This window comes from Centruroides vittatus, unplaced genomic scaffold (genome assembly GCF_030686945.1).
Source record: "Centruroides vittatus isolate TY-2023 unplaced genomic scaffold, ASM3068694v2 scaffold_861, whole genome shotgun sequence".
Classification (NCBI taxonomy): Eukaryota; Metazoa; Arthropoda; class Arachnida; order Scorpiones; family Buthidae; genus Centruroides; species Centruroides vittatus.
The window spans coordinates 4468706-4493643 of NW_027122718.1; the positions used below are offsets into that span (position 1 = coordinate 4468706).

General features: G+C 33.6%; 2 protein-coding genes across 6 annotated transcripts in view; one reads left to right on the plus strand and one right to left on the minus strand.

The window, feature by feature from the left end:
* unc80 (unc80, NALCN channel complex subunit) overlaps nucleotides 1-13288 on the plus strand; it is a 67755-nt gene extending 54467 nt beyond the window's left edge. For 3 of the 5 annotated variants that reach the window (XM_067288386.1, XM_067288385.1, XM_067288383.1), the window contains exons 50-61: nucleotides 3397-3436; nucleotides 3495-3550; nucleotides 3607-3774; nucleotides 3846-3969; nucleotides 10989-11174; nucleotides 11249-11344; nucleotides 11497-11585; nucleotides 11647-11815; nucleotides 11876-12049; nucleotides 12126-12311; nucleotides 12381-12533; nucleotides 12614-13288. In XM_067288386.1, the coding sequence (XP_067144487.1) occupies nucleotides 3397-3436; nucleotides 3495-3550; nucleotides 3607-3774; nucleotides 3846-3969; nucleotides 10989-11174; nucleotides 11249-11344; nucleotides 11497-11585; nucleotides 11647-11815; nucleotides 11876-12049; nucleotides 12126-12311; nucleotides 12381-12533; nucleotides 12614-13098 (1926 nt within the window). In that variant the 3' untranslated portion in view covers nucleotides 13099-13288. The remainder of the gene's footprint in view (nucleotides 1-3396; nucleotides 3437-3494; nucleotides 3551-3606; nucleotides 3775-3845; nucleotides 3970-10988; nucleotides 11175-11248; nucleotides 11345-11496; nucleotides 11586-11646; nucleotides 11816-11875; nucleotides 12050-12125; nucleotides 12312-12380; nucleotides 12534-12613) is intronic. The other 2 variants (XM_067288384.1, XM_067288387.1) reach the window with 2 other exon arrangements.
* A 100-nt stretch (nucleotides 13289-13388) lies between these two features.
* Nucleotides 13389-24938, minus strand: part of eIF4B (eukaryotic translation initiation factor 4B) — a 67270-nt gene continuing 55720 nt past the window's right edge. The window contains exons 9-12 of the mRNA XM_067288403.1: nucleotides 22977-23046; nucleotides 16486-16612; nucleotides 16167-16336; nucleotides 13389-16094 (exon numbers count right to left, since the gene is read on the minus strand). Coding sequence (XP_067144504.1) covers nucleotides 16017-16094; nucleotides 16167-16336; nucleotides 16486-16612; nucleotides 22977-23046 — 445 coding nt within the window. The 3' untranslated portion in view covers nucleotides 13389-16016. The remainder of the gene's footprint in view (nucleotides 16095-16166; nucleotides 16337-16485; nucleotides 16613-22976; nucleotides 23047-24938) is intronic.

The following is a 24938-nucleotide window of genomic DNA, read 5'->3' on the forward strand; positions in this document are numbered from 1 at the left end:
TTTTAGCAGCTTTATTGATATTTAAATTAAGAAATTTGCTAATTTTGTGATCTGAATGGAATGTAAGCCACTATGGAGATAATAATAACAATGAACAATTATTGCCATTGTTTATTTTCCAAATAATTTAAGGTCGAATTGGATATCAGTTACTATTTTTATGTTCCTAATATGAATTAACATGTTAATTTTAATTTCAGAGTATTTTATGAAGTAAAGATAATTTTTTTTTTTTTTTTTTTTTTTTTTTGTGAAACTTTATTGGCTGTATTTATCAATCATGCTTTGCTAATAATAATTTAAGCACCATCTGAGACAAGTTCAAACACTTGAAATGTATAAATCTGTGCATAAGGGGAAACACTATCAACTACAAAGACCTGAACATGTCTAATGTTTGGCAATTATGCAAATCATGATGTAACTAATAGACTTTTTTATCTCCAATTTTTAGTTTTTAGTGCACATATCGGTGGAGTGAAACATTGCAAAATATTTTTTTTGTATCAATATTTAAACCTTGTTCACCACTGCAATGTTTTCTTTGTTCTATTTTCTGTTAGCTTTTGTAAAATAGTTGATTTTCCAAATAGCAAACTCAATGAAAGTCACTAAATACGACCGAAAAAATTAATTTTTAACAAACATTTTTGCCGCCGTACAAGGTTGTTTGCAGCTAATTGAGTGATCTACTGTAGCAGTTAGTTTATGAATTAACAATAATATGGTTTCATTTACTTGTTCTCTAATTTCGTCTCCCTTAAAATTTAATGTTCATTATTTGCTACTCTTAATAAGCCATAGTCGTATATTAATATCTTTTCATTACTTAACTACACAAAGAATTTCATCGATTAAAAATTGACATCTATAACTATTACGTGTGAAAATTTGTAATTGATAAAATTCTTTGTATGACATATCAATATCTTAAGACTGCAATTTTTTAAGAAATATCCAATAGCAAATAAAATGTACTGTACATGTTTTTTTTTTATTGTTTGAGACTCAAATATTAATGTACAGATTATAAATGTTTCAGAGTTACACAAATTTTAATAGACACATTAATCCTTAGATAACTTTTTTACATATGTAGCTAAGCTTCTCACTAGTTCAAACTCCAGTTCTAACTAAATTTGAACATCATCCCACTAAATATGGCATGATATTGAGTCTCAGATTGAACATGCAATATTAAAAATTGTTAGGCTTGTCATCTTAGGCTGCTCAAAAAAGATACAATATTTTATAACACGATACTATATAATATAAATATTGATATAAAAATCAGTTCCCCAAAAATACTGCACCTCCCACTAAATTTAGTGGTAATTCACTAACTTGCTATAACTGATTATCGACGACTGCAATATTCTCAATGTTTTGATCTGTAGTTCGACTGCTGTTTTGCCGACTCCGTGCTGTCAAATTCATTTGTGAGCCAATGAATTCACCTTACTTCCAATAATTTGGAAATCTTAATCTAACACTAGTCCCAATACTGTATGTCAGATTACCAATCAACAGGTAATTATGCAAGGTATCAATCTGTTAGCTCGGGGATCTGTGTTTGAATCTGATCTAGATCTTCGAGATTTTTAACGAATAGTGTGGATTGCAGTATCGTTCCCCATCCTTCGGTAACTTTATAGGTAGTTAGAATGGATAAAATTGTGGTCGTTAACGTAGATAAAATATGGTGTTGCCTTATATCTGTTTTTATAAATCAACATCTCTGTATTATATTAGCTTTAAGCATATATTCTTATCCCATAATGTTTCATTGTATATTCATTTTGTAAATTGTAATCATTTAGTATGTCAAGCAGAGCTGAGAATTTTAAATCGCGAGTCCATAAGGTGGCTGATATTTACCTTGGGGAGTCAATAAGATATTTTTAGGGGTCAATTAAAAATTATCAGTTCAATGGATTATATACTGTATATTACAATTCTGGATTTTGTAAATTTGCATCCCACAAATAAATCTTTTTTATGAAAATAGTGTGCTTTAATATACTGCCTCAGCAGATTTATTTATTATTAGATGTATTAGCAAAAAAAAAGAAGGGGTCACTAAAAGGGGGTCAACAGTCAGAAAATGTTTGGAGATCTCCATTTTAAATAAGGATGTATATATCAATGATAGTTCTGTTCATTGAAACAAATGTGGAATAGATTATTATTTAAGAAAAATTCTGTGCATTTCATAACTACTAAATATTGTTTTGGTATTTTATATTTTTGAGTTCTATTCCCATTACTCCTATAAATGCTATCTCCTTAATATATCTCGAGATATACAGAGACAGCAAATACTTTATACGGTTCAGACTAATTCTGAACATTTAACAAGAAAGGACTTCTTTAGTGATGTCGTAACGAGTAGGGTCGACATGCAACAGTTCCAAATAATGTAAACGGTATAATAGCATTAAAATTAATTTTGCTTTATTATTTTAAAGCATATAAAGTCAGCAAGAAGTGTATTTAATTTTTATACTATAGTATAGTTTTTCAAAGACAATATAAAATTAATTTCTAAAGAAGAAAATTCATTTGAAAATGCCAGAATATTCAGTTATTAGTAAATAATTTAGCAAGTCTTTAGAAAGAAAATTTTAAATTTTAATCAATAATACCGATATAAGGACTAAACCGTGTAGTTATTTTATCCTTTTGATATTTTCATATTGCTTATATAAATTAGTTGAAAATGGAGTAATAAATTTTGTTTTCGATACGAAGATTGAAATCGCGACACGAAAATTCGTATAATTTTATTATACAGAGCATTAGCATCGACGTATTCAAAAATCAATAAGCAATTCCACATTCACTATTCTCACAAAACAATAAACTTTATTGTACGAAATAAAATAGTAAACGTGGAATTGTCTAGAAATAAAGTAATATATTGTATACGTTGTAGCGCATTGGAATAAATTTACAATGAAAACTTCAAAATCCTTCTCTTTGTGGAATGTCGGGACACGGATCGAGAACCACCGTATCGGGGTATAAAACTGCTATCTATCTGCCATCTTGTGATTTCGCATTGAAAAGGTCTATAGTTGGGGCATGCTACTAGCAACATATCTGTAATATCTCATTCAAAGTCTCAGAATTTGACTAGAGTGCATATTTAACAGATATTATTTCAACCAGAAGTGGTCCTAGGATTTCCAAAGACCTAGGGCAAAATTTATTTTTGAGGCTCATTATGTTCATACTAACAAGCATCGTAGTTTCTAGATCATTATTTCAGACTATTTCGTGAATTATTGCAGAATAACGTCTAATGCGACGACTCGATTACTACGGAATTCGATTTTTATTTAGTTTTTCAATATTTAAACCGTTGTGTAATTTTTAAAATTTTATTTTTTGCAGCGACTTGTGGATTGGAATGCTGCAAGATCGTTATTGAAAGGTAATTGCAAACTACTTTTCCCTCTAATTTGTATTATTAACTTTTTTTTTATTTCCAGGAATATATTTAACATTATTCAGACATCCATATATAGCGCATCTTCCACATTTAAAGGTAAAATTATTAAATTTATTCCGGTGTATTTTTCGAAACTCATTCTCTATGTCCAGTCCCTAATAGGAGTGTGTCAGATGATCATATTGGGCGATCAGAACTTGCTTATAGGTGCCGACAGTTCCACCAATCTTCCCACCATGTCGGCTCTCGGCCAGTCGCCCCCTTCCAGATTCTGTTCCGTCGTGGTCAGCCTGGTGGCCATGCAGATGGCAGCGTTGGGTGTAAGTAAACTATTTATTTATTTTGAATGCAATTTTTTCAATTAAAATTTATTTCTCAAATGCGTCCGCAGGAAATGCAGACGTTAGAGACCGTGTGCGGTGGTCCGAGCATTCTGTCCATTCCAGAAAAAATGGAATTATATTTAATGAATTTGATCTTGCCCATGTGTATCAGAATTAGTAGTGGAATCAAAGGTACCATTTTATATATAATTTAATTATGTGGTAACCCTTCATTATATCACTGATTTGGATATACAGTAGAGCATCTATTATCCGAAACAATTCGGGACTGGGGTTGTTCGGATAACCGATTATATATGAAAAAATATATTAACCTATCCCGTGTTGAAATTCGTCAAAATACTGGCGCGTCCTTAAGTACCCTCTCGTGGTCGTGCCAGTGCTGCCAGCTAAAACACTCACAATAACAAAAATAATATTGGAGTAGCCCAAGACATAGCCAAATATTGCAGTGCCACAGCACTAGTGAAAATTTAAATTTGCGAATTGGAACGCTTCCGGTTAACCGACGTTTCGGATACTCGATGCTCTACTGTATCTTGTTTTTTAAATTCACTTGAGTCAATAAATTTTAAAATATTAATTGCCATTCAATTTATTTTTGCAATGAAATACAGTATTTTATTCCTACCATTGTCTTTGAAACTACCACTGCAGGTGAGACAATAAATTCATCGAGATCTAAATAAGCAAAACAGGTGGACAGATCAATTATCATTTAAATTTCCTTTTCATATTGTTATTTATTTATTGGTTTTAAGTACTGTCTCCTCATTTACAATAAGGAGACAGTACTTAAAACCAGTCTCAATTTCAGGGGACGGCGGCAAAGGTGCAACACCATTCCCCCCCCCCGAAATTGAGACTTGTCAACAGGGTACAACCCCTTAATCCTGAAGGGACTAAGAGGTTGTACCCTGTTGACAAGTTTTATTATCGGGGGTAAATTTTTAAAGTAGATATAGGGGTTTTGTTTTTTCTGATAGGATTAGCATAGCTTATTTTAAATTTTGGCCGTTATAGACCGTTACAACGGTTCTTTCTAACGGCTCTAAATTGTTCATTGCATTTTCTTTGGTTTTAGTTAGTTTTCAGCTTTTGTCTCTGGTCCTGAAGTTGTGGCCTTGGCTTTAGACAAGTTAGGTCTGGGTTTTGAGTGTGTTTTGTTGGTGCCAGAAAGACTCAAGCAAGGGAGACACCTCCTTTTCTCATCAACAGACTTATTAAAGAATCAAGATGAATCAACTTCAGAACTCTCCACTGGGGGTGGAAATTGTGTCTCTGGAGGATACAATTCTGAAAGAGGCTTCGGACCTCTTCGATAGGGTGATGGAATTATGCCCAGCTACCCTTTGCTCTAGGCTTAATAATGAGAGAAGTGAGATACGGAATTCAATGGCAAAATTACATGGATGTGTGTACCAGTTATATGGAGTTTTACGGGAACTACGCACTAAGACAACAGAGAAAGCAGTAACTCCAATTTGCCAGAAAACAACCTTTGCAGACATAGCAGGAATTAACTGCAGCCCTAGCATAACGACCAAAAGCATTAACAAGACCATAAACAGCGAGGTAAATAGGGAACGCCGTGGCTCTGATTCTATACCCGAAACAAGATGAAAAGGGAAAGTGCCCGAATAGAAAAGAAATAACAACAACACTTAGAAAAAGAATTCAGCCTCACAAGCTTGAGGTAAGCATAAAGGCAATAAGAGAAATAAAAGGCAATGGTGTCTGTGTGAGAGTGGAGTCCCACAAGGATGGGCACACCCTCAAGAAGGCTGTAGACGCCGATCCATAGCTAGCTTCTAAAACATGACAAAAATTTCTGAGGGATGGAAACCAAAAGTCATTTTGTTACAGGTACCCAATTACATAAAGGATGATGAAATAACTGAAACAATTTATGACCAAAATCAGATATGGATGGAAACCACAAAGAAGGAATTTGCAGAACAATACAGAGTAGCTACGACACTAAACAAAGGAAAGGTATGGGAAAACTGTAGACACATTGTGCTCAGTGTCACCTATGATCAGGAACATACTTATTACAGAGAGATACCTGGCTTTATCCTGGAGCCACGTAAAAGTGGACGACTTTGTCTTAGTGCTGCAGTTTTGGGCACCTTGCTTGTGATTATGAGAAAATACTGAGGTGCAGTCATTGCACTAAAGAACATAGATACACAGAATGTCCAAATAGTACAGTTAGGTTGAGTCCCTAGCTGTATAGAAGCAAACAAAGATGGTTTCTATAGAAAAGGAGTATAACACTGAGCACAATGCTTATGATCCGATCTGCCCCACTATGCAGAGAGCAAAGACTGCCATAATAAACCTTACTAATTATGGATACTAACGTCCAACATAACTCGCAAGTCACTGCAACTACACTCAACACAGATAATATCCAGTCCAAACCAAATCTGCACTTTCTACAGATAAACCTGGAAAAAAGCAAAGCAGCCACTTCTCAAATTCTCAAGGACATCCATACAATGAATGTTGACTTAACGCACCTAGAACCTAGAACGCCCAAATGCTGCAGTTATTGTGGCAAACCCACACCTGGACGTCCAACTCAAAACAAACTTAAGTACCAAATTCTGTACTATTGTCAGTGTTAATACCAATCAATTCTCATTTCACTTGTTGTCAGTGTATATTCCACCAACTGAAGACATAGAAGCACCACTACAAGATATAGACTGCATTATTCACTCTCCTCTGTTTATATCTGGTGACTTTAATGCTAAATTGCCCTTGTGGTATGCTCCAAGAGGCAGAAATCTAAGGCAACTTATTGAAGTGCACAATTTGTTTTCTACTAATACCAGCGATCTCCTTTACCCAGGGAGAGAGTTGGATAGATGTATGTATTAGTAATGCCACATTTTACAACAAAGTGATTTTCTGCTCTACTCTCAATACAGAAAATCCCAGTGATCACAATTATATCTTAAGCAAGATCGTCCAAATTGTTCCATCAAGCAGCACCAAAATCACGAAGAAAACTAACTGGGACCTCTATGAAGAGATCCTGGCCCCTTCATTCATATACAGACACCAAACGAACTGCATATCTTCCCATTCTGCAAGCGTATAATTCAGCCACAAGGCAAAAGACAACCACCTGTAAAGTGATATGGTGGAGTTCAACCCTACAGGAGAAAAGGAAAAAAGTTAGGAAGCTTAAAAGGAATTACCAGAAGGAAACAAATCAGTCCAGAAAAGAGGAAATCGGGGAAGAATATATCAAAGAGAGGAAAAAGTACAAAAAGCTTATAAATAAAAGCAGAACAGAATCATGGAAAGACTTTTGTACAAACATTCGTGGCAATGAACCATGGAAGAGCCTTTCTACAACATAGCCTTTAAAAAGGCAAAAGCTTCCAGTATCCCAAGCACAGTAATGAAAGAAGATGGGAGCTTTACGACAGATTTGAATGATACCTATGACTACATCCTCAGTAGTCCTTTCCCACTTGTCTTCTGGGAAGAAAGACACTGGAAAACATAAACTTGTTAGAGAAAAGAGCCTGCGGGCCATTAACAGTCTACCGATAAAAACTTTTAACCGTCGGAAATAGACATTCATTTCAAAGGCATTAACCGGAAAAAAGTCCTTGGGCCAGACAGTATTTCTGGCAATAAGGCTAAAAGGGCTTATTGGGCCATTCCAACTACATTCTCAGTAATCTATAATAAGTGCTTAGCCTTGGGCTACTTTCCCAAGAAGTGGAAAACAGCCAAAATCAAACTTATCCCTAAAGGCACAACAGGCGAACAAACAAAACCACAGGACTTCCGGCCCATCTTGTTGCTTTCCATCTTGGGCACGGTGCTAGATACCTTAATTGCGAAAAGACTACAACATCACGTGGAGTCTAATCAGCTTTTACACCCGAATCAGCATGGGTTTCGGAAGAATAGAAGCACTGGAACAGTCCTCTGTCAACTGATGAAATTCATCAATGAGGCCAAGCAACAGGACAAACATATGCTTGCCATATCTATCGACTTTCAGGGAGTGTTTGATCACAGACTCACTTATCAAGAATGCTTGTCCTTTGAACATTGTCACCCTATTCACAAGTTTCCTCCAAGATAGACAGGCCTGCATATGGACTAACTCTACAACTCTCACAAGGAAAATTAATAGAGGCTGACCTCAGGGCTCCTGCTCAGGACCCCTCCTATGGCTGTTAGCTTACGACAGCCTTTTCAGGGTCCAGGAAAGGCAAATTCCCCAGCAATCCAACCCTGATACCGATATTATAAGCTTTGCTTTTGCTGATGACACGCTCATCATTGTGAGGCATAGAAATCAAGAAGTGTTGCAGGTCAGAATGAATAGACTTCTAAGGGTTGTTAACACATGAGCAGAAGACAACAAATTCAAAATCAATATCGGGAAATGCAAGTCTATAGTCTTCCCGAGGAAAAGGCCCCTTGTCAATCATCCGGCTATTGAGATTAATGGACGAAAAAACTAGCACAAAAATGAAATATTTAGGGATCATGCTTGATAACACTTTAACATGGACTGCGCGTATCAAAAGCATTAAAAAGAAACATATCAACCTCGCACACTCGCTTTGCTCCATTTGCAGAAACCTTTGGGGCATTAAATACCAAACATCGAAGATAATCTACGAGAGTGCAATCGAGCTAGCAGTACTCTACGGGGCCGAGGTGTGGGGGAAGGTGGTCGTCAAACAGCATGCAAAAAGAAACATTCTAGCCATTCAACAGTTGCCTGGTGCCTATTGCAAGGGCCTACATAACAGCTCCTACCAGTGCTCTCCAAGTCATTGCAAACTTAGTTCCACTTGACATCAAGATCTTGGAGGCATACTAGAAAGTCCATCTGAAAAAAAATCTGCCAATTAAAATCAAAAGCATTGCAGAGAACATCGTGAAGTATAAAACGAATCTTATGCAGGGATACCACTAGACACATCCATCCCACACCCGGCCTTTCATAAATGGGATCCACAACAACTCTCAGGACATTCAACCAGGGATAAAAATTTTTACTGACGGGTCAAAAACCCCTGAAGACATTGGGTGCTCGGCAGTGATCATTGGTGAAAATGGGCGGTATGTTTACCAAATCCACTTGAAACTGGAGAGCCACTGCTCAATAAATCAAGCCAAGAGCCTGGCTATCCTAAAGGCACTTCAGTGTGTGGAAGCGCGCCACAAAAATTTCAAAAATCCAATTGTTCTCTATAGCGATAGCAGGACCACTCTCTTCAAATTCATAAGTTAAATACTAAGTACACAATCATTAATTGTATCCTGACCTACCTTCAGCACCTTGAGTCGGCAGGCCTTATGTTAATATGCCTTACGGCAGGCCTCCTTCTCGTGGATAAGAGGATGCTTGATCACAGAGAGAAGCAGCCTTTGGGAAGCTCCCTAGCTGCTGGCTTCATAGTGAATTGAAAAACCACACCATGGAAAGCTGGCAACTTAGATGGGACAACGAAAACACGGGAAGATCAACACACACATTTCTTCCAATTATCAAGAACAGGCAAAAAACGGACTTCTTTGTTCCAGACTTCCATATGACCCAAATTTTGACTGGTCACGGGAACTTCCGTTCCTACTTAAGGAGGTTCCTGCAAAAAGGAAATGGAAAGTGTGACTGCTCACGTCCTCTTTGTGTGCAACAAGTACACCTCACAGCAGAAAACCCTCAGATTCCATATACCTTCTTGGGTTACACTGGCCTTGCGTTGTTAAAGACTTTTATTTAACAAAAAGACGTACAACGCTCGGAGAACCTTTGTCATCGACATTGGGGTCAGGCCCCATCTTTCTAAGTATTGGTCTACTCCTCCTTGTACAATACATTCCCTAGGCCAAGAGGCTGCTAAGGGAGATTTCTGTCTGTAGTTAAATAAAACAGAACAATATATATTTGGGTTTTCTTTGTATTTGGGCAGCCCCCAGGCCCTAGGGGTGGCCTTTTGCATTGTTTTCATCTGGGGCTCACTGTTTGTTTACCCATCAGGTCTAAGTTTAGGCCATCTTATGGGCCCAAAGTTGGGATGTTTTTCCCACCCATCTTTTGTACATATGCATTTACTTGTTTTTGGCTGTTCCGGGTAGCATAGTGCTTGCCCCTCTGTTTGTTAACCCGTCGGGTCTAGGGGTGCAGGCTGTTCATGGGTCCTATGTTGAGAAGTGCTCAACCACTTGTGTTTGTATCATTTCCTTTTATTTTTTTTTATTTTCATGTAAATTTTGTTTCGGGTTTGTTTGGCCATTCGCGTTGCTGCTATTTGTATATCGCTGCATCTGCCTCACCAGAGGCAGCCCCTTGGGCGTCCCGCCTTTCTGTAATTCCTTTATATTCACTGTTTGCTTATGGGCTATGCCCCATGTTTTGTACATTTGTTAATTTCAATTAATGGAACCAACCGGGTGCTCTGAGGTCTCATGTTTCACACTTTCCTATTAGTCTTTTCTTTTCTTCCTTCTCCTTTTTCAAAGGCTATGCTGTAAGGTTGGGCCTTCTACTTCCTTCCAGTAAAGTAAAAGTACTTAAAACCAATAAATTTCTGTGAATTGACCCAATACCGTCAATTCACATACAGATGTGTAAGGAAAAGATTTATTTTTGAACAGTTCTAAAATTTTTATACAGTAGTAACTTTATTTCGCTTTTTAGAGACTTTTTACTCTGTAATTTTATATTTTGATGTTCTATTATATGTTCAATTACTATATTTATAATTTCTATTGAAAAATATAAATTACGCAAAGTTTTAATAAGCGATTTATTATGAAATATACTACTGTACTGTATAATAAAATCGCAACTGATATTTTGTTTTTATATTGACAGTAATTGTCTTTATTGTTTCTTTAAAAATGACATTTAATGCTAAATGGGCATTCGTGATATTAATGTTTACGTAAATGCCAATTAATATGATATAGCCACGAATAAAATTGGTATTGAAAAACAAAAATGAAGTTTATTGTATATCAGAACACTTGCTGATGAAAGAATAAAAGATTATACATGCTACGGAATCTCTATCCGTTTAGTAAAAGCTCAGAATTTTTAGTACTCTGTTATATTGCACTTTCTTTGTCTCGCAACAAGTGCGATATAAAGAGAGGTTAATGTATTATGCAAACGGATAAAGTATTGTGTATTACAGATGTCCCGAAATTACGTCAGTCCGATATTTCTTTTGCGCTAACTGTCATTTTGACTGCACTGACTCCCTTACCGTCGAAACATTCTCATCAGTCCAGTTCTACTTCGGGAAAAAGAGGAAATGATTCTTTTCAGGAAAAAAGTCCGACGAGAAGAATAACTCCTTTAGTTCAAATAGCTTTCTTGGGTAAGGTGAATTTAACGAAATGTTAAAATGTTTTTATATATCAACTGACTGTCTACCATTTTTGGTTACAACAGGGCTAAAAATTATAATAGTATGCTTTGAGCAGGAATTATCTGAAGACTGGCATCGAATAGCATGTTGTGTCCGTGAACTCGGAAACAAAATGCAAGGTAAAAAAAGATATTCAAATAATTTAATATGAGCTAGTTTTCTAGTTTTATTTTTTATTTTTAATAGAATAAGTGATAAATTAATCTGATTATTACTGGTCTTTTATAAGAAAACATCTAAATTTAATACTGTATTCTTTAAATTATTCCAGGTGGCTTAGCATTATGGAACTTTCTCGATTTTGTAGTCACTCATCGAACACCTCTCTACATATTACTCTATCCTTTAATCAAGAATAAGGTGTGTACATCTAAACTTTTTTTCGTAACGATTATAGAATTATAAAACTTTAAACACGCAGATGTTAAGAACCATCTGCGACAACGAACAAGAGTATTACTATCAACAACTAATACGAGAAAAGTTGCAAGGGTTCAGTCTTCCCACGCCAAAATGCCAAGGAAGTCTGTTTCAAGACATGACTGCAGAAATGAAGATGCTGAAAGAAGATTTAATTGCTTGGAAATTAGGTATGTATGTCTTTGTAATAATTTGTTTGATATTTTTAATTTTATTTTTTATATTTGAAGTAGGCACTGGAGAAAAAGATCGATTAAAATCCACTCTGACAAAAATCTGCAGTAATAGTGACGTCTCTCACACGACTAGTTACGTTTATAACATGGGTAGTGACGCTCACTGTTCCAGCATCACCGAATTAACAAATAATCACCAGAGTGTTACTAGACTTGGCAATCCTTCAGGTGAATTACAATTTGATGAACAAAATGTGCAAAATTTTACTTAAATGTACTGCAATTAAAAATTAATTTTATACAGTTATGAGTTCAAGTGCATCGTATCACTCTCCCTTAACAAGAGAACTAAGTACCCGCAGCGAATCTTTTATCCCTCATCATAGAGGATTCAGTATCCGTCTCCATTCCATCGAAGGAGGACATCGTATAGTGGAAAGATTCATTCGAAGAACGAGTTACCCAGATGCGGAAGGTGCAAGTTCTCAAGGTAAATAATTTTGTGAATCGTACGTCTTGAGAAATTTTTTAAAATTTTCACATTTATCTATTTGCGTAGAAATTTTAGATGGAGAACAGTCATCTTCATCCGAACCCAGATTATTTCGCAAATCCACATTACACATAAAAAAACGTGGAAGTAAAAAGAGTATCTCTGGGGATGAAAGTGCATCTGTTGGTACAATAGATACAGATGAGCGAGACGATTTGGGTAGTTAGGATATATAATTGAACGAGTTCATATGTTTGTTGAAGAGTGATTAATTTTTTATAACATTTTTTTTTTAATAGGAGATGCTCCTCTAAGTCCTTCCAGTCCCCATTCTCCGGAACAAGACATTCATAAACCTAAACATCGTCTCCAGAGACAGAAGGCACAGAGTCGAAAAACATTTCGCTTCAGGAAATCTCGACGGGGTGCGGGGTTTGCGGCACACGCTAAAGGTACAGAAACATCAGAGCAGATCGTTATGGTCCCCACAAAAAAACAACCAACTCTAAAAGAAGAAGAAGCATCCACGAATGCCACTCAAACACTTCCACTCAAGCGCAGCATGTCCATAGAAGAGTCTGGAGAAATCAAAGATCAAAATCAACCCACCTTTCAGCCAACTTACAAGAGTCCGACGACCGATGTTTATCTCCAGTGCGAGTCTACCGAATCACTGAGTAACAGCGAAAATTCATCTCTTCTGAAGAAAGAGCAAAAGCAAGATTCGGAATCTTCATTATTAATGGTCTTCCCAAACGAAGACGACGAAAGTAGTTGTATCTAGTTTACAACTACATTAATTAGAAAGTAGAAGAATTATTATTTGTTGGTAAAAAAATTTATTAAATGTAATTAATTGTTGGTGATTGTTAGTACATATATTTCCTCAATAAAATATTTATCTAATGTTTTTTGGAGAAATTATAATTTATGCTGCCTTCATCTACATTTAATGCAATTTGAGTAGAGAGATACTTACTTATTCAAAGTAAATTTTTGCATAAGTATTTACTACTACTACACTACAGTAACATTACAACTGCATTAGTTTTATTAATTTCTCCAATTCAAAAATCCATCTTTTATGTTTTATTTTCAAAAGATACAACCAGATTTCTCTGATGAATTTGTATGTGCAACATGCAAAAAGTTTTAACATTTCTTCCTATCATTCTCAGTTTTTTTATATTTATAAAATTAAACAAATTTTGAATTTCTCCTTTTCCAAATTTAGTTTATTTAACAGATTAAATAAATAAATTGACTAAGTGGATGTTTTGGCTTGCAAATCATCCCATTAATTAAAGAATATTGCATTTAAATACATATTATAAAAATATATATATATATTTTTTATTACAATTTTTAACTGTGCAGGCACCTAGAACTTTTTTTATGATCATTCCAGCAGAATCTTCGAATGGAAAATTTAAGTTTCAATCTAAAGCTGATTGTTGTGTTATCCTGTAATCAAAAATAGTTAATAATGTCACTAAATTCTATCGTCATCGATACATCATTCTATTGGTATGTGACAATCCTCCAAAAAGGTAAAATTTCAAATCCGATACTTTAAATCTCTACACGATAATTTAAAATTCAATATTTTGATATATTTTTGTAAATGTGCAAGTAGTTTAACAAAAACATATATATTATGTGCTATTAGGCCGCAGAGGGAAATTGACCAACCGACCTGCGAGTCGAGCGCATGCAAAGGGGACACAAATTAGCATCGTGGAAAGGTCAAACAATCCTGTTATTGAATTTGATTCATTAATCACACTGCAAAATCACAAGCAAAATAATTTTTTATATATTTTTTAAAATTTTAAAAAATTTTACACATCTACTAAAATCATGGTAAATGACAAATGTCCAACATTTCATATAATGAAAAAATAATAAATTATAAACAATTATTTTTAAAAAGTAATAATAATAATTACTGAAAATAGGATAACACAACAATTTTCTTCAGAATATCATAGTTTAAGGATAAAACTTATTCAAAAACAGTAGGATTAACAATGTGTTTAATAAATATTGGGGGTGAACTTTTAAAAATATCTAGACACTAACAGACTAACTTTACAATCCTCTGCACATATCAAAATCCAAACTGCACTATGATTTTCTGATGAAAATATTAGATTTTAATTCAAAGTAGTTAATTACATGCAGATCCTCAACAATATTAGCAGATGAAATTAATTATACATTCAAACATAACTCAGCAATCAGTGTAAAATACAAAAAAATCTGAAAGTAAAAACCCAGGGGAGAAAATATATCAAAACATAAGCAGCAACTGTTTTGTTTTATTGTACATCCCCCTATTAAAAGCATAGGAGAAAATAAATCACAGATTCCCATACTTGATATAATTACCAGTTGCATATAAGCAGAACTGAACTACACGAGAGTGACAAATAGCACGATTGATGCAGTTATTCATTCTATACATAAACACACTGTTCAAGGTAAAAATAGGAAATGTGTCGGCAAGAGCATCCACCCAACATGAATCGGAAAAGTTGCTCTATAATTATATTGCAATCTGTAACACTTACGGTAAATTCAAAAAAATTACAAATAACTTGGCTAACTTGATTCGCTTTCGTTATGCAATAAAAATACAAAATTCAATTAATTATAACAATATTTTAAACATCAGAACACGAGAATGATAGTTAACATCAAATTATCTATCTACTTCATAATCCTTTGGCTAAAAATCCATTTTCTTTCATTATATCAAACTTACTGGACAAAATGCAACAGAAAATGTCTAAATGTACTTTGTAAAAGTAAATTTGGCTTTTGACTGTGTCTAGATTGAGTAACAAGTCTTTAAATATGATTGTTTTTGAAAAAGGATCAAACACAACATATATATATTTATATATATAAACGACACATTTCCATTTTGCATCATGTGAACCACTGGAAACATGATAGCAGCTGAAAACATGTTAATGATGCTAGAATAATATACATACAAAAATTATGCTCACAAACGATCGGCTTTTGGAATATAAAATTATGAAACATGTTTCGAACAGCTCACATAAAGGAAATAATAATGACAAAAAAATTAATAATAATTAAATTCAAGGGGAATTTCATTTTGACCAATCATACTTTGTCTTTCAACTAACTCTCTTAGATACAAGAGCACGTAAAGCAACAAGTAGGGGAAATCTTTCAAATTCCCATTACGTTTGATTTGATGGTGACTCGTTACCAGTTGCATAGAATGCTCCGTTGATTATCAGGAAATGGCCATCGTGGACAGCCTACAGCAATTACATGCTCTTTTCTCCAGTATTTAAGACATTGCAGTAATGTTTAACACTGTTGTTTACTTTTTGTTTTCAGGTATTTATTGGAGATAACAGATTTCATTTTACACATAATTGTTTATCTAGATATATTGAAAGTTGCCAAAAAATGATGGAATATGGGCTGTTCTTACTTATAAACCCAACCAATCAATGGGATATATCTGACTGTTTGATCTACTGATAAGGAATGTTGTAGTTGATGGCATCAAAACAAAGATTAATGATTTGGGAGGGAGAATTGACAGCATTTTTATAATCTCACGATGGATCAATGCAGATCAAAATGTCAACTTTTAGATCCAGATCTCGGAGAATGCTAATATTCTTGACTCTATGCTGTAGGCACTTATAAAAATTATTCAGAGGTACTTTCATTATCCACATCATCATCCTCATGCATTAAGTGTACAAATTTATTAGTTGATGTATATACCTGAAATATATTCAGTGTGTAATCAGAACATTAAATAATATAAATAAAATTATAATTGTTAAATATAATTACTGGAGGTTTATCTTCATGATAATGAAGAACAGCAGGCTCTTTAGAATCATTATTCTCTCTGTCACGATCTTGAGATCCCCTATTTCCAGATGTTGCTCTTTCTCCTCTACCACGAGACCGAGACTGATTCTGATATTTTCTATCAGAATCTTTTCTATCAGAATCCTCATCTAAAAATTTAACTTACAGTTATCATCATCATCATTTATAAAAAAAATAATCTATCAAATGTTGCTTTTAATAATATTCCATTGAATGCAAAGAATTATTTCTTCACACATTATTTTTATCATAAATTATAAATTTTTTTGGTATTCACCTCGGCTAGAACGACGAACATAGTTTTCCCTTCTATCACTTGAATTGTCTCGATTGTCTGCATTGTCCCTAGCATAGTAACCTTGTCTTCCCCGTGAACCAGTTCTTGGCCCTCGATCACTTCCATCCTGTTAAAAAAATTGATAAGAATACTTTTTATAATTTTTCAAATTTCAGATTGGTGAATGCAAATTTATTTGATTAACTTTCTTCCCTCTATTATTATATGAAATGAAATATGACAAACTTGTTACATATCAAAATCAGAAGTTTAATTAAAACAAAAACCTATTACATTACTAAAAATACATCATCAATATTATAGATATTATTTCACAAACTTTCAAATTACTGTTTTAACATTTAGGAATACAATTAGACTAATGAGAAAACATGTACAAATATTTTATAACCATATTATATTATTTTATGATAAACTATGAAGCTTTATAAACATTGAACAATCAAACATTGTAGAGCAGTGGTTCTCAATCCATGGTCCGTGGAACACGGGTGCTCCGTGAAGTCACTTCAAGTGTTCCACGAAAAACAAATATACAATTAAAAATTGTTGCAAAAGAAAAGTGAATACAATGTAAAATAATTTTTGTATGGGAATGTAATTAGCAAACACCAATGTCGTCATCTACTGGACCGAGTGCGCTTGATTTCAAAAAGATTTGCCAGCCCTGCTTTAAAGCTAACGTACAGTAAGTGTTCCGCAGAAAACAATGTGAAAGTTTAGTGTTCCCCGACTTCATAAAAATTGAGAACCACTGTATATAGAGGAAAATAGAAAAGTAACAAAAATGAAACACACACACAAAAAAAAATTACTTTTAAATGTTTTATAGTGTTCACTTGAAAATTTAAAGTTGCTAAATATAAACAAATATATAGAGTTGTAACTGACTTTGAACTTCAAAACATTGTTTTTAAAAACACTTTAGTTCGATAAATTATATTTTTCATCATATCTGCACTACAATTGTGTTGAAAATGTTAAAATAAGGTACTTATAATTATTCAAATGTTCTTAATTTTTGAGTTAGCTGCTCCCTTCTGGATTCACCACTGCTCAGATGTACACTAATTTGTTTAAATATCTAAACTTTCCACCAGCTTGGCAACTTTTTGGGTTCTGAATCTGTTTTTTAATTTGGATTGAACAAGCTCAAAGGATGAAAAAAGCCATTCAATTCTGACTGATAAAGCTGCAGCTATATGCAACTGGGTAACAAGAGCTACTGTTTCTGGATTCAAGCCATGCAAGGAAAGCCAGTTCAGAGACTTGACAGATCTATGGTTTTCTCAAAGAGGTAATCTTTGAAACGCTGTGCTCTTGCTTGATAGCTAATAACATTGGATATGCACTGTGAATGAAAACTATGAATCAAGCAGGTTTGCTAGGAGATGGGCAGCAGAAATGGCCAAGGAAAGGATAAATTACAGAAGTTCCTTCTGCTTCCTCATATTTCTCTCTGCCAAAGTTGTGATTATTGAAATACTTCATAACTTGTTTCATGTATTCTCACACTTCAGGAATCTTTGTTGTGTTAGCAGACTGGCTATATGAGTGCTGCATCCATGTATCAATACTAGAATATCAGAACCAGAAATTTCTTCTGATTGCAAAAGAATTCTGTCAATCATCTTTGTCATATTGGTAGCTTTATCTTTAATGAATATAAGTATCAATTATATTATAGAGTATAATAGAGCAAAGTCCTCAGTTGATATAAAATATTTCTGAAAAATATTGTTTTCAAGATATCAAGGATAGCTATAACAGTGTAATCTTGTGTGATATAATATAATATCAATATATTCATATATTAATGGTTGTGCGCTTATGACTTTGTTTGTATATAAAAAATATTCTATAAGATTAACCCTTTATGATCGACATCTTGTTTACGTTTATTTTGTAATCTGTCCTAAGGCAATATAGGTCAGTCAGGTGATATTATTTTAAAAATTCACCAAAAATCATTTTATCATTATATTCATATGAAAAAAATCACGTACAGTCTAACTTGGTTATAACGTCATCAGATGTAACGACAACCCTAATGTAACGTCAAATTTTTATCGGTCCCACGACTTTACTATACTAGATAATGTTAAAAAACCCGCTTGTAACGACATAAAACCCTGTTTTAATGTCATATTTGAAGCACTCTCAAATTTACAAAATTAGATTACAAATTTTATTTCACAAAGAAGATACTACGTGTTTAGTCCTAGGGTCAGAGTCCACTTCCTAGAACGACTGTGGGTGGTACTCTCACCACCTGACTTCGGTGGGGTGAGTTTGCTACACTTTTAACGACGTGATGATCGGTTATTATGTACTCATTTTTAAATTACTTTATGTTAAATTGTTAAATATTCTATTATTTTTAATATAACATATTACATTAAATAGTTTATAAAGAAATAATTGAATTATTTTTAATTGGCATACATTAGTTTAATCTTTTGTTGTCTCTTGATTCAACATTATTCTCAAAACTGGAAGTTCCGCCATTATTGAAACTTATGACAAATATAAATTTCTTATAAAAGGTAATTTTTGAAATTTTTAATTACATTGATGTAATGTAAATAAAGTTGATTTAAGCATGTAGTTTGCATTTTTATACATATGATAATAAATTTATTATGATAATAATAGACTTCGCAGATAAAGACACTCGGTTATAACGTCAACAAATTGCTGGTCCCATGGAAGACGTTATAAACGAATTAGACTGTACATTTATTAATATCTTTAGTTTTAAATATGATATTTTTCAATAAATTTTATTAGAAAAATTTATAAGAAAAAAAATAACATATATCAGAACTGACATTTAAACTTGATAATTTGTAACTTTTTGTCAAAATTAACATTGTCTAGATACCTAGTTTTTTGCTGGCACTGAGTCAGAAAGATGTAGAATATTGTTTTGTACAACTCTATATAACACTTATGCATGTACATTCATTCATTGTGAAATTATTGCACATTATATCAAACATTTGTTTGAAATCAAAACTTTATTCTGCTATCAACTAATATAATGAACTAATATACTTTATTCACTTCATATCGAACAATATAAATTTTTGTAATAAACATATGATTACCAGTAGTAATACATATAACATTTGCTGATATTTTCGATTAAAATAAAAAATATATAAAATGTCAGAACTGAAGGTCACAACTTGAATATTCATAACATGTTGACTTATTATAGCTGAATAACCTTGTTATAGCATGAATGAACTTATTATAGTAATATTATTGCATGAATATGCTAAAAATGAAATAAAAAATTATCAGGAAAAAAAGCATTAATTAAAATTTTTTAAGTCAACAAAACACCACCTGGACAAAAATATGTGAAACAGAGGATAGACAAGACACTGCCATCAAGTGCTGACATCTGTTGTTGATAAATTTTATAAAAATCGATTTTTAACAGGGTACCTACAAATTGGTACTCTCGAAGTTTTGCTCAACAATGGGGGATGCCGACCAATCGATACCCTTGTGAAGAAAGGGTTAAATTAAAAGAAGACAATAACTCATAATATCATTTAAGAACATTCCAATTGCTCCCATCGAAGATATAAGGTTTTTTTGCCCAACCTGCTTTTTTATATTTGTAAGGAAGCTCAAGAGTTACAAGAACACAACCTCTGTGCGATGGATAAGAGCAACAATAATAATATTGCTGCGGCTCACTTCTCCCACCGGGTCATTCATGGTCCAGTGGTCAGCGTCGTCGCCTATCAAATGGAAGGTTTCTGGTTTGAACCTCCTTGATGTGGTTCTTTTTTTTTGGGTATACGTTCTCCTGGTCTGAGAACAAATGTAAATCCATTATCATTTACATATTGCAACCCTGTCCTCACAGGATATAATCGAGAGCTCTCAGGTTGAGCAGCGCTTTTCATCTGGCACTGCAAACTGCAGTGGTTGTAAGTTCTCTAAGTGAATAAACACCCCTTTGTATTCCTAAAGACTGGTTGTTGTTCGTCTAAGCAACAATATCATGTACTTATTCTTGTCAAATAGTTAAAAATTGTAACTATTAACAATGTACATAACCTGCTTAAAAAACTTTTTTATAGCTGAGAACTATGATAGGTGATTATATATTTGAGTTTACAGTTTTCAAAATGTATGCTAATGGTTTTTGGCAAGATGTTAATTATATTATAACAAAATCAACTAAGGTTGGCAATCTTTTGTAACCCCCTTTGTAACAAACAGGTTTATACCTAGTACAAATAAACTTTATTTACTTACTTAATGAAGCTGTAAACTTTGTAGCTGTATTTTTCCTCACAATTCTTGATAGCATGAATTGTGCCAACTGCAAGAGGTATGCAGATGTGTAGATTTGAAGATATATCTACAATGTTGACCAGATAGATAAATTCCTCAGACATGCTTTGATGGAAATGCAGATTACAGACTTGTGGCAGACATTGTTCCAACAGTCAAACACAATGAAATAATTTTTGTTTTCCAGATTGGTCTTGATGTCTTGATTGGTATCCAGAAGTTCATCTCCAATTTGTGAACAGTTTGAAGCTGATGAAATTCATCATAGTTTTGAATTATGCATGTTCCATGTAATGGAAAGCTGAATTTATGGTGTAAATGTTGTGATTTGCAAATCGAGTTCCTGTTTTCCATAAGTGATGGTATGAACAACAAATTTGCTAAGTATACTTTTGGGCTTTTTTGTTGAGGGATGTTGAGCACTTTAGTCAATGAACTTCATTGGTTTGTAGGTTCAGTATTCTTTTCAGTTTCATCTGAATACATTTCTGCTCTACAAAAGCAGAAATGTATTCAGAGGATCATTGTCAGATAATTTTCCAGGATGAAATTTTTGCAGGGTTTTTCATCCATTGAATCAAAGAAACTAGTTCCCTTTGCAAATTTAGTACCTAACCCACAAAGTTTTCATTTTTTCAGAGGAGCTAATAGAGAGGTTGAGGTGCAAATACAAACATTAAACTTGTACGGCAAGCAGAAGTACACGTTTGATGTTCTAAGTCCAAGTAAAAGACATTCACATCTCGTGAATCAGTGAATGTCGTGCATTGACTCACGGGAAATTTGTTGAAAAAATGGCAGATACATTAACATTGAGGGTTACCAGTGAAGATAAATAAACAAATTAAACTATTTTAAAGTATTTATAGGATGTTTAATAACACTAAATAATTATTTTTAATTAGTGTTGTGTTTCCTACTATACGATTGGATGATAGGACTACCTCATACTTTTGTCGAGGGAAGTAGTGGCTTATGTAAATTCAAAAGCAGCTTGGAAAATTAATTTTTAGAAAATTTACAAACGTATTACGCAGTTGATGGTAGAAGATGCCATGGAAGAACAAAACTACCAAAAGATAAGCTATTATGAAGACAAATACAGTAGAGCATCGATTATCCGACCCCCGATTAACCGACTTATCGGTTAACCAACCGCGTTCTAGTCGGCAAATTCAAATGTCCGCTAGTGATGTGGCACTACAATATTTGGTTATGTCTTGGCTACTTTAATATTAATTTTGTTAAATTTTTGCATGTTTTAGCTGGTAGCACTGGCTCGACCATGAAAGGGAGGCTAGTATTTAAACCAGGCCTAATACACTATACTAATAATGTATTTTTTCATACTTTTTGGTTATCCGACCAACCCCAGTCCCCAATTAAGTCGGATAATCGATGCTCTACTGTATATGTAAATTCTATAGGCACTTCACATCACCTGCTAAGAAACTGAATAATTTCTGGATTAAAATCATCTGTTTCTTTACAATATTATTTGTAAATGCTTAAATAATCATTATTTTAATAAAATAGGTCATAATTTTAACCCCAAACACAAAAAAAATGAAGTTTAACTGATCTTCTACTCACCATTCTAGACAGAGCAAACGCCATTATCAACCGTATAGAATTGCCAGATAGTAGCGCTCGTCCGTCCGCCATTCACGTTTTGGGCTGAATACGTGCGCCTCAACCTCTCTAATATAGTAAAATGTTCCCTAAAGAAGCCTTGTTTTGACTGATCACATTTTGGACCAAGAATAAAAATTGTAAGAAATGCTTACGACTTCTTGCCTCAATTTAAAATTTATAACTGAAAAGTGGCATAAACTTTCAGTTTTTCCAATCACAAATATTTCCACTTTAAAAACTGAGACATGTCTTGTCACTTTCGTTTTCTTTTTCTGACAATCTGTTAGTTCATAAATAAAATTTTCAAATTTATTTGCATGTGATGCTGTGGGAATTGGGAATGGTGATGCTATGCTGGTAGCAGGTAATAATTATTTACATAATTAATTCCCAGTTTTGTAAAAATTGTAAATACAGAATATTAAAAAAATAAAGTTTAAAACACTATTTAACCCAAAGCAAAAAAACTGCCTATTTTCTAAAAACTTTTTACAACCTTGGTATTAATGACTTACTTGTTTTGAAGACGATCTTCCTTCATATCTTCCAGAACGTGAAGAAGTAGGTGGACGCGTAGCAGAAATTCTATGAAAAATAAAATATATTTTAATTTTAATAAATAAAGTATTACCAGTTTATATAATAAGTTGTTAATTACTTAATAGCAATTTCAAATTTTTTCTATGAGTGAACCCACAAATCAAACTAGTACTACATTAAATGCAATACAGGTAACCCCTGTATAACATGGGAGTTATGTTCCAAAAAATTGCTGTGTTATGCAAATCCATGGTTCATGAAACAAAGAACTAGCACAAAAAGAGGGGTTTGGTTCCAAAAATTAAAAAACATGCTATTATATTTTCATAATTAAGATAAATATCTTTATTAAAATTTTCTTAAGAAGTGATACATATTAATATAAATTAAACAACACCAAAATCAGAAGCATTGAGATCTGGCAACACTGAAACAAGTTTCAAGAAGGACTGTGTTTATCGACAGAAGGTGGGAAAAGAAAATTTACATACTGTACTTAAGTACTAATAGTTCACAAAAATTATGCAGGAAAATCTGATAGTATGTATGCACTCGAATGAAAAATGTCAAATGAAGTATCTTTTGCATTTAAAAGCTTTATCATGTTGTAAAGTACTATTTTTTTTAGTATCTTAGGAAACCGACTATAATTACAGTCGGTAAAACTTCCGTTAACCTAACGGGTACTTTACGCGGATTCGAGATTAGTTTGCCAGGCCTGGGCTTTTAAGCGTGCACCGAAAAATTAGTAATAACAACGATAAATATCAAGTCAAATCAAAAGTTCAAATATATTTAATTAGCAACTAGAACGTACTACGTACAAATATCAATAATTCCAAACAAAATTTATTAACGAAAATCAACAAGTCAACCCGACAATAAACTTAGCTTAACTTAATAGTAATTCCCCTTTGAAATTCGACAAATCAAATACTTAGCAACTATGAACAAAATCTCTTACTAATTAAACGTCTATCCGTCACCTCACTATACGAAGAAACTATTTCCTCAATCCTTTCGATATCGTCAAATCGTCAATCGAACTCCTCTTTAGCACCTTGGATCGTCCAATTATCAATCTGGACTTCTATCAGAAAATACTTCGCTTTCGAATTAACCTCGCTCTCACAGTCGCCTCGATTTGGAAATCACCTCTCCTTCTTCGGTTAACGTACGGGTTTTATACTGTGAGGTGACGTCACACTTGAGCTGGGTTACTCCTCTTATTTACATACTTAGTTGCTAACATTAACTTTGTTCTGGCAGCTTTAAGTTTCCGACAAAGCTTATAAACCGTTTACAAAATATTTATCATAATTTTCTGGGATGTTTAAGACGGTTTATCAAGTATTTCTCTACTAGTGATTGTGGGGACTCCCCCCCATTTTTTTTCTGCGGACTGTTACTTCCGCCAGGCAGCGCAAGTGCGCAAGATGTTTCCTATGGCGCTTATTTCTCCGTGAGTTGTTTTTTCTTCATTTTTCATTACTAACAAGAGAGTGGTGGGGAACCTTCGTCCTAAATAAACATAAACCCCAAACAAAAAGATAATAAAATGGAAATAATAATAAAATAAAAAATAAGGTTCGGACTCAGTTCCTTACAATGTTTATTGAACCGTTATACGAGGATTTCCCTAATTTCAAATTAGATAAAGTTTGCTTTTAATAGTTTTTATTACATTTTATGTTGTACGAGGGTTTTACCCAATTCTCGAACTGTGTTAGAGTGAATCCGTGCTATAGAAGTGCCGTGTTATATGGGGGTTACCTGTATATATACAAAAAATGCTCTGCCCAAGCTTTTCTGTTTCAATCCCAGTAGGTCATATCACACTACATATCTATTATCATTTATAATAAATTATATAAATAATATTAGTTATTTTATACATATTTCATACATACAAGGTGTGAAAAAGGGAGTTAATGGCT